General features: G+C 53.0%; 1 protein-coding gene across 1 annotated transcript; it reads right to left on the minus strand.

The window, feature by feature from the left end:
• Nucleotides 1-452: 452 nt before the first annotated feature.
• ELFN1 (extracellular leucine rich repeat and fibronectin type III domain containing 1) lies at nucleotides 453-9,626 on the minus strand. The gene is made up of 2 exons (XM_008633476.2): nucleotides 5,725-9,626; nucleotides 453-3,267 (listed from the first exon to the last, which is right to left on the minus strand). The coding sequence occupies exon 1, from the start codon at nucleotides 9,217-9,219 to the stop codon at nucleotides 6,835-6,837; it is 2,385 nt and encodes a 794-aa protein (XP_008631698.1). The 5' UTR covers nucleotides 9,220-9,626; the 3' UTR covers nucleotides 453-3,267; nucleotides 5,725-6,834.
• Between the last annotated feature and the right edge of the window lie 863 nt (nucleotides 9,627-10,489).

A 10,489-nucleotide genomic window follows, 5' to 3' on the forward strand; every position in this document is an offset into this window, starting at 1 on the left:
ACAGATTTAAGAGGCCCCCAGCAGAGGCAAGTTGCAGGCACCACACACAAAGTGAGGCATTCCATCACTTTTCTGCAGATCAGGTAAAGCCGGCCAGGGGCTTCTGCAAGGACGAAGGAGTCTGTCAAGGCTGGATGGGATGAGCCAGGCTGGAGGGCTGCTAGGAAAGCGAGTGAGGTGGGAGGAAATGTGGATGTTGTGTGTGGGGATGTTTGCTTCCTTTCACACCTGAAAACAGAGGGATATGATAGACCCAGAGGAGAGCCCAGGAGATGAGCAAGACAATGCAGGGGATAGCACTCACAGGTCTTAATGGATGAGACAGACCAGCAGAGAAGAGCTCATTAGAAAAGGGCATTGCATGGTGAAGGGAGGACAGGCTATCAGCCATGTGAAAGCTGATAAAAGACAGAAATGGAAATCTTTTTGTCCCAAAGAAAGCAAGGATGGAGTACATTAATGAGCTCTTTAATGGCAAGGCAAGTAAAGGTGAGCAGCAAATGGCTATTGCCAGACAGCTGAGCTGGGTGTGAAAAAACAGATGTTGGTGGGATGTGAGAAGCGATCGGCTCGTAGAGGAACAACAGCACAACCGTGTGATTAGCGTTCCCACTGAATTATTGAAAAGGCACACACACAAACTTGGAGACTTGGCAGGCTCCTCTGGTTACTCTGCAGGGACAGGGAGGTTGCAGAGGGATGGAAACAGGCATGTTCACATCGGATTTGAACCAAAAGAAAGGGCAGCAAAACTGAAGTAAAAACTGACATCCTGCTTGGCTACTCCCCACGTGTTGAAAATCCACATCCCTGGTACTTCTGTGTCTTCTCATCCCTTGTACAGAGGAAACTGGGTCCAGAAGACTGGCTTCACTCTAGATCAGGTGGTTTTCCTCCATTAAGTTCTGGGCCAGGGAGGGGGAAGGTGGAAATGAGCAGAAGTCTCAAGGCAGCATTTGTATAATCTCTACCACCCTTCTGGTGGTGCTGGTGAGCTGGTTGAGAGGGGTGAAACAGAGGCTGTGACACAGAGGAGACATGAAAAATTGGAGCCTAAGTAAATTCAGGTGAAGCCGAAGTCACTGCTCCAAGCCAAGGAGTTGGGTTGGTTTCTCCAGCAGCACTGGCCGTGCCCACCAGCACCTTCACCACCTTCAGTGCCTTGGGTACTGCTGGCACCAGGGGGTTGGAGGTGAAGGAAAGGAAAGGTGCTGTACACCTCTCTCTGGAGAACAATTTCATCTCAGAACACTTACCCAGAAAAACTGACCCTGGGCCCATGGCGGAAAGCCTGTGGTGAGGAAATGGGGAGAGAGGAGCTGGAGGAGAGGCTGGGGCACCTCTGAAGTCCACACCTGCCTGGCCACGGCAGTGTTGCAGCCATGCTACAACCTGTTGACACACCCCACGCATTCAAGGTAGGATCAGTGCTTTTCCCAAATAAACCCTTCACCCCCTGAAGTCCATCCCCTGCCCTCTCCTCTGCTCTGTCCCCATCCCGTGTCCATGTGCATCCACGTGCTCACAGCTCCAAGCTTTGGGGGGTTGACACTGTCCCCAAAGGGCACTGCAGAGAAGAGGGACACGATGTGCACTGAAGAGGAGCTGAAGCCCAAGGTGAGCAGGTCCCAAAACGCGCTGCAGGGCGCTGCTGCACCCGGGTGGGGTGTTGTTGTTGGTCCTCCCCCCGACGAGCATTCACAGATGCAAATAAATTCTGACTTGGGCTCCCAAATTCCTGCTCCGCTGGCTGCGCTAAAAATAGCCCAACGCAGTGCGTGCTGGCTTCAATCACCCTCATCGATCCGCGCTCCTGGGTCTGGGCCAGCCGCGCCGCAGCGCATCCCTCCCCTGCCTGCCCGGACCCCTCCTCGCCCAAAGGATTTGTGTGGTGAGGCCACCTCCACCGCACTGTCCTCCACCCCTGCTGACCCCTTCTCCTGCAGACGAGGTGATTTATTGCTCCACAGCCCGACGGGCAGCCCGGCTGCCGCCGGCGCCCGGCCAGGGGGGTGTGCCGCTGCTCCCCATTTCTGCAGAGCCACATCCACCGCCGAGATGAGTATGGGGATCTCTGGCCTGATTCAGGGAAGGACTGACCTCACAAATGGGCAGAGGGCAGCATTTGGAGGGGAGGTGGCTGCCGTGGTTGGGAGTGGGGGAACACGCAGGAGCAGGAGCTGGCTGGGCTGCTGGAGCCCAGGGCTCTGCTCTGGCTCTGCCATCACCAAGGTGTTGATGCATGGCCTGATCCATAAGGATCAATGCGGCTGGAAGAGAGAAGGCTCCCCGGCAGCCCTAGGAAAGGTGCCAGCACCCAGGAAGCACTGCAGGTCACTGGCTTGATCTGAGCAGAGCCAACGCAGTCTGTCTGTTGTCTGTGTCAGGGCGCTGCCTGGGAACACCTTCTCTTCTTAGGGCCCCCGTGCATCCTCACTGACCCCTCCCACGGGATCTGCACCTGGTTTCATGGCAAACTCAGCTGAAGCCATCAGGAGGCTCAAATGGTGGGCGGGGAGGAGGACAGTTCGCACCTCCAACACCCATGAGCTCTGAAGAAGAAGGCAGCCCCCAGCTACCTCCCCTCTCAAGTGCCTTGCTGCATCGGGGAGGTAGCTGGGCACGCAGTGCCTGCCACCCCTGCCACCCTGTGCTACTCCACGTTTCTGTCTGTGAACACAGCCCTTCCCACAGGCCATGCTTGGGAACAGATGGGCACGCCCGGTGTGCACACCAGGGCTGGCAGGTGCCCTCAGGAATCCTGGGCTTAAATGGTGCATGTCTATATGAAGGGATGTTTCTGTCCTAATTTACAGGTTTTTAAATAATATCCAGGCTCTAGGTGCCACACAGACTTTGTAACATGTGGCAGGGTCCTTTGCTGACTCTGGGCCAGAGTGAGGATTGAGCCATGGGTAAATGTGGGCTTGGATTTACTCTCCAGCTAGAAGCTGTCCTTGCTGGGGGAGGGATTTTTCATGCTGCCTTGGTTTTGCCCTTGAAGACAGGTGGTTGAGACAACAGCAGCTTTGTGGATACAGAAAGGGCATCAGCAGAATGCATTTCCCCATGGCCCCAGGACTGTGACTGCACTGCAGGGAGCTGTGATTTTTTTCCCCTAGCTTCCCCTCCTCTTCACTCCAACATGCCTTTCCTGTGCCCTCTCCTTTCTGCTTGGTGGGGAATCCTCTTCTTTTGGATGAGTTTAGGGCAGCAGGAGCAGCCTGGCTGGACAAGGTGTCACTTCTCTTTGCAGAACCAGCTGTCCTGGTTGAACAGGAGACAAAACAAAGAACAAGAACACTCAGCAGGTCACAGGTGATGAAATCCCCTCTCTGTCCTCAGAAGGGTCTGTAAAGCAGCTGCCTTGGAGGGATGGAAGATGCTGCGGACAGAGTTCTCCAGGCCCTGTGCAGCGGCACCCCTGGAGCTCATCCATGGGGTGGTGGCCCTGGGGACAGTGGGACCTCTTCCCTTTTCTTGTCTGGCTTTTTTCACAGCTCATTTTATGGCATCTCCTGCCGAGGGATGTGGACCACAGCTGCCAGGACTGCACCTTGTTTTGGAGGGAGGGCAAGGGGCTGGAAGGTGCTCAGCAGCCCAGGAGCCATCTGGAGACCTGTGGTGAGGCCCCACCAACAATGGGGTACTGAGTGATGCCTTAGAGATACCTCAGAGATAGAGGGGCCTAGACTTTTTCTAATCCTCCTTTTTTCCAGTTGCAGACAGTTTGTATGCAGGAGGTGTTTAATTTAGAAAGACCAGTGCTGCTGTATCACATTCCTGTGTCTGTCTCTGTTGGTTTATGACCAGTGAAATCCTGGTGTGAAAACAGAATCAGGCTTTGATTTCATCTGCCCATGCTGTTTTACACCACTAACAGCTTTGCGTTTCAATAGCAGCTTTTATTCTAGGAGCTAAATGGGCTTCACAGACAGGCAATTAATTAATTGAGGCTCCCCAGCCAGCCTGTGCCCTCAGTGCCACAAGGAAGCATTTCCAGATGAGGAAACAGAGGCAGAGGAGCAAAATGAGTGGCCCCAGCTAAAGAGCTGAGCTGGTTGCTGCCTCCACAGCAAGGCCTCACACTCCACTGGCTGGCCACTGCTCCCAGTTCCATAGAGATGGTCACGATGCCATTTCCAAACTGGTATGGGAATGGTCCCAATGCAGGGAGCAACTGAGGAAGTTCTTTGGGTATCTATCGGTTCTTTGGGTATCTATCAGTGTCAACACTGGAGCATCTGAGCCCAAATTAACTCATGAGCTGCCACCACTTTGGGCTACCCCAGCCTCTTGATGAGGAATCCTGTGAGACCATGAAACAGTGCCAGGAGGCCCTGGTACTGTTTCCATCATACATCCTTGATGACCAACTCTTATTTCTCCTGGATGGAGCCTTGAGCAATCTGATTTCATGGGTGGCATCCCTGCCCATGGCCAGGGAGTTGGAACTAAATGATGATGACTTTTTATTTTACAGTCCTAGATGATTTTTAAGGTCCCTTCCAACCCAAACCATTCTATGGTTCTTTGAGGAGGCACTCAGGGAAAGGCTGTTTCAGCTGAAGGGTTTGCTTTGGTACCAGGTGCTACAGCTGAGATCTGGGGAGGGACCTGCCATGATGGCACTAAACAAGAGAGGGGTGACCCTCAACTCCCCCCTCCAGGTCCTCTTCACCACCTGGTGAGCAAGACACAGCCCCAGGAAGCTGCGAGCTATGGGCAGGGTCCACCTGGAGGAGGTAGAGGAATGTGCCTTTGCTCTGGCAGAGTGAACGTATTCCTGGAGAAATTACCTGCCTTTTATTATGAAATCCTGATAATGGTTTGTTGTCTACACAAATAACCACGGGGAATGAACTCGTGCACTTCCCAGCCTGCTCTGTGTCTTCCTAGCTCGGCTCCTTTCTGAACAAACATAACCTTTTGCAAGAATACCTGTCAAAATCGCTTTGAAATATTGAAATAACAGGATGGGATATGGTTTGCTCCTGGGCCCTAGTGCTCATCCGTCAGGACTCAGGATGTCCATCCAAAGTGACTTGTGAGCAGGATGCAAGGGAAAAAGTTCTGGCAAGCAGCAGGGCCTCATAGAGCTGCATTTGGAGAGCTTAGCACCTGACTGTGCTGGCTCCCTGGCCTCCCACACACTCACCTGGGAGCAGGGCAGCTCTCAGACCCCCCTGAAGCCCTCGCTTTTTGTTAGTCATGGGATGGGTGAGACGTAGGGGCTTGTGACTCAGCTGGAGCTAATCAGGACAAAATTGTGTCCTTTGGCCACCAGTGTGGCCTGGAAGTGCCAGGCCTCAACATCTCCCCTCTCACCTCATGAGTAAGGCATCACCTGTGAGTGCTTTAGGGATGGGGGAAAGAGCTGTGGAGTCTTGGACCAGTGTTGGACAGCAATGGTTGAAGGGCATGTGGCTGCTTGGGTGGACCCATGGACACAGAGCCATCCCCTTCCCTCCCAGTCTCAGAGTGCCAAGGGCTGGTCAGGGATCCCCAGGATGTCGCAGTATGGGTAAGCTGTAAATGCTGAGTGTCTTTCACCTCAAAAAATCACCACTCCATTCTCTCCTCCACAGAGCAGCAAGAGGCTTCGTGCTCTAACTCAACACTGGCTCCCCAGCTTGAGAGTGGGGGGGATAATCCACCCTTTAGTGGCTGCTCCCAAGGGCCACCACTGCCCAGACACATCTGTTTAGGGGCAGAGACCAATACCTTTTAATTTGCAGGAGGAATTCCATTGCATGGTGGCACCTGCTCAGCCCAGAGCCCTTCACTTCTCATCCTTTTCCCAGTTCCTGGTGGTGATGGTCTCCCACCTGGAATAAGGTGAGGGATTCTATTTTCCTGGGTACGTGCCTTTTTTCTTCAACGCACTTGGAAGTGATGAGAACTTGGACACAGACAATTGGTGGAAGAAATCAAAACCAAGTACTTAGAAATCCAAACACTCCCCCCTCCAAAAGATACCCCATCAGCCAACCAACCAACAAAAAAGTCCTTCAAACAAAACTCCATCTCTTTCTCTAAAATCCATGATTAAAACCTGGTACAAACAGGTGAATATAGATATATATATATATTTTTTTTTTAGTAGATGTAGTATTTTTTTTTTTCTCCTCTCTCTTTCTCATTATACAGCAAACATTGCAAATATAGAAATTTTCTCTGTACAATTAACGACTTCGGTTTACAATGCAATGTGTGGTAAAACCTTTTAGTGAGTGAAAATGTGAACGGGCCTTCAACTGGGTAAAAGTCTAAACTGGAAGACTCCGTTTGCAAAAACAGCCCAAAAGATGGAGCTCCTTCTGGTCTCTTTTTGGTTTTTGTTGCTGTTTTTGTCGCTGTTGATTTTGGAAGGGAAGGAAGGAAGGAAGAACACAAACTGTTCACAAAGAATCCACAAAATCACGGAATAGGGACTCATGCAATGCAATATTGGGAAACGCCAGACCTCAGCTCTCTGCCCGCTCTTTAATTTTCATTTTATATTCAATTTTTTCTTTTTTCTTATTTTTTTAAAAAATCAAAATGAAACAAAACTTTTTTTTCCACTCCACAGTTTGTTTGTTTTGCAAAGTTTGTGTTCAAATTTGGTGCATGTCTCACCAGCGTGAGGACATTTTAATATCTCACTTTATATATTATATAGAATATTTATAGATTTTTCATTATTTGTTCTCTGTTTTATTTTTTTTTTATTGATTCTCTTTTTTTTTTTTTTTTAACTTTATTTTGTTTCAAAGACAGTCTGAATAAAAATAGCTGCTGCGGATTTCTTTTGGTCCAGTTAGTGTGTTAAGTCACAAGTTGTGTGAGGACTCAGGACTTTTGCTGGGCAGAGACGCCCTTCCAGTAGTCTAAGATGTCGTGAAGATCCTCGTCTTTGGCAAACTGGACCTTTTTGCGTAGGGCATGGCCGGCTGCCATGTACTCCTCCTCGTCTTTGTGCCGCTTGCGGTTGAGTTTGAAGCGCTCCCAGATGCTGTGCGATGGTTTGCAGGTGTACTCTGGGCTGGAGGTGTAGCTCAGGTTGTGATACTGAGGCGAGAGCTGAGAGTAGGCCAGGTCTCTGGGGCGAGGACGGGTCAGAGGCTCCAGGATGGAGGGCTTCCGCCCACCCATGCTGTCGTGCTGCTCCCCTGGGTGCGAGCTGGGGTACGAGTGCCGGTGTTCGCTGTACTGGCGGATCTTCTCCGCCTCTGCCCGCAGGATGGCCGCGGCCGGTGTCACAGTGAGGATGGTGTCAGTGGTGGGGGATGTCTTCTCAATGTATTTGGCTTCGGATTTGTGGCCCGATCCCTCGGAGCGGTAGGACCTGGGGCTTCGTATCGAGCCACTGGAAGAGGTGCTGGAGCGTTTGGGGGCCGCCTCCATGCTGTGGTGTCGCTGGAGAGGGTGGTTGTAGCTTTCCTTGTAGATGGGGGAAAGGAATCCATGCTTGCTGGGGATCTGCTCTGATAAGAGCACCAGCTGAGGTTCCACTGTGGAGACTGCCCCCGATTTCACCCCTTGGAAGGAGGTGGACTCGGATTTCAAGGCATCGATGCAGTTGTTGATGATCTGGTTCACCTTGTCCACCTCCTTAGCAATGGTGGAGATCTCAGCCACAGAGCCCTGGGTGTCTGGCGGCAGGGACAGCTCACAGTCTCGCCTCTCAGGCTGCTCACCCGTCCTCACCTCCATGTAGTTGCCCTTGGTGGCCTTGGGGGTCTCGCTGCTGTCAATCAGCTTGTACTGCTCGACCTCCCCAGCAGAGGGTAGGTAGGGGATGCGGGTCACTGTCTCCCCACCCAGTATCTGTCCCTGGGACAGCTGAGTGATGCTGGTGGTCTCCATTTCTGGCCCATACTTCAGCTCGATGATGGTCTTCTTCATGCTGCCGGCAGCCTTTTTGTGCTTCTCCTCCTGCTGGCGCCTCTTCCGGAGGCAGTAATACACCACGCCCAGGACAATCACCATGCCGAAGAGACAGCCCAGGATTGTCATGATATAATGGGTGGCAGTGGAAGGGGTGGGCACCGGCTCCTTGCGGTTGGGTCTGGTGGGGGTGATGGTGACACAGGTGTGGTTGTACTTGGAGTACTGGTGAACAGAGACTACACAGTAGGTGTAATCTCTTTGTGCTACTAGGTTGCTCACGGTGATGTTCTCCTCCTTCTTCCTGAGCTTGGTGATCATGGAGGAGAAGCCGTTTTCAAACTGGGAGAGGATGTACATCTTGCTGAAGGGGTAGGGGATCTGCACGGTGAGGACAGCCGAGTTGTGGTTGAGGTGCTTCACCTGGATGTTGGGGCGCACCTCTGTCTCACCGATGGGCGTGAACAGGGAGAACTGCGGCGTCGTGCCGTCACCAGAGGAGCACTCCTCCTCGGAGCAGGGGCTTTCGGAGGGCACCGTGGTCACCTGGTACCTGGGAGGGATAAAACGAGGGATCACAGTGTAGGAGCCACCAGTGCAAAGGGAAGAGAGCATGCTCAGAGCATTGCGGTAGCCAGTCCGGCCTTGGCCTAACAAGTAGTAGCCCACGTAATCGGGTGGGGAGTCGCACTGCATCCGGTCATAGGTGCGTGTCATGTTGGTGAAAGCCTCCAGCCACTGCAGGAAGCCGAGGAGCTCGCAGGAGCAGTAGAAGGGGTTACTGTAGAGTTCACAGACAGAGAGCTTGCTTAGGCCCCGGAAAGTGTTGCTGTCCAGTCTCTGGATCCTGTTCATGGACAGGTCAATGTTCACTATGTTGGGGCACTCCCAGAAGGCATTGGGGGTGACGGTCTCAATGAGGTTGGCCTGGAGATAGAGGTACTCCAGCTTCCCCAGGCCCCGGAGGATGCCCTCGGTGAGGTTCCTCAGTCGGTTGTAACCCAGCTGCAGCACCTGGAGGTTGAACTGTCCTGAAAAGGCACCGTCCTCGATGTAGGAGATCTCGTTCTTCGTCAGGTTGAGGTATGTCAGGTTGCCGAAGCGGCTGAGCGAGGCGTACTGCACGCTCTTGATCTTGTTGTCGTTCAGCCGCAAGTCCACGATGGTGCTGTTGATCTGCTGGGGGATGGACTCGTAGGGGGGCTGGTTTTGGCTGCAGATGGCCAACCAGACGAAGCCCTTGTCCCCCTCGATGAGCCAGCAGTCTGCTCGCACCCCGTGCAGGAGAGACATGGCCGCCACGCAGATGCAGAGGGCTGACGTCGCAGCCCACCGGCGACCTGCCATCTGGAAGGGCAGCACGGAGAAGGGGTTCCTGGTCTGCTGGAAGCGGGGAACAGGACAGGGGCTGGGAAGGTGTAGGCTAGTGCTCCTTCGGCAGCTTTGCTTGCCTCTCCCTTCTCCTCATGGCTCGGAGACGGGAGGGAAGCGTCTGTGGAGAAAGCGGACCTCGGTGCCCACGGTACTCAGCAGCCAGCAGCCAGGGGCTGCTACCAAGGCCTTGGTGGCTGAGGCTGGTCCCACATCACCAGGTCTCTGGCATCTTGAGGAGGGAGTCATGAAGCTAAGCGCCTGTGCAGAGGAGTTGCTCAGGCTTAGAGACAAGCCTTCCTCTCATTTTTTACAGTACTTCTCCTCGTTTTCTTTTTGCTGCCCATCGTGGCGCTGGTCCCCATCTCCCTGTGCCTCCGTGCGTTTGCCTGTCCCTGCTCAGTCCCTCGGCTCACCTGCTCAAAACAAAACACAAGCACAAACTAAGCACAAAGGAAAGACAGTCAGCAGTCAGAGGTGTTGGACATCCATCCAACTCCCCTCTTAGTCAGGCACTTGCCTTCTTGCTGTGGCAACCACCTTTCAAGGAGCCTTTGGTTTATTTGGCTGCCACCAGCACTATTTGGCAGCACAAGCGGAAGTGGTCACTGACCATTGAGGTCACCCTCTGAGCCCTTGTCCAGCATCACTTTTTTGGCAGTTGAGAGACCGACACACATCCAGTGCACTGTCTGTCTGACCTATTTAGCGGTCTACCTTAGGAGGAGAGGAGTGATGCCCCAGAAGTGTCTGTTCCTCTCCGCTGAGAGCAGATGAAGTCTAGACAACTTGCTCTGATGTAGATTTGATGCTGCAGCGTTTTGCTGAGGGGAATCCTGACTGTCTCGTGTGCTGGTGTGCGCAGCAGCAGTGCCCACAGAAGGGGTGCTGGTCGAGGACACCGTATCTCTGCCTGCACTGCCATGTGGCATCTGGGATACAGCCCAGCATCAAACGCTTGTCCTGTTTCTGGGAACCTGAGCAGTAGTTTCAGGGCACTCTTTTGCAAACCCACCAGTGTGATTGTGAACCACCCAGTGTCCTTGTCCCTGGTTCGGGCTTGTTGCCTTTCTCCAAGGCCTCTCCCTCCCAGGTGAAATGATGCAGAGCTGTGGAAGACCAGCCAACATTCAGTGGCATAACAAGAACATTTGCAGAGGATGGGACAAAACCTTCCCTCCCCAGCCAGAAACAGCTGTTTGAAGACTAGGAAAAGTCTTCACTAGGCACAAACCTGTGGGGCTGC

The sequence above is a fragment of the Corvus brachyrhynchos genome, unplaced genomic scaffold (assembly GCF_000691975.1).
Source record: "Corvus brachyrhynchos isolate BGI_N302 unplaced genomic scaffold, ASM69197v1 scaffold5, whole genome shotgun sequence".
Classification (NCBI taxonomy): Eukaryota; Metazoa; Chordata; class Aves; order Passeriformes; family Corvidae; genus Corvus; species Corvus brachyrhynchos.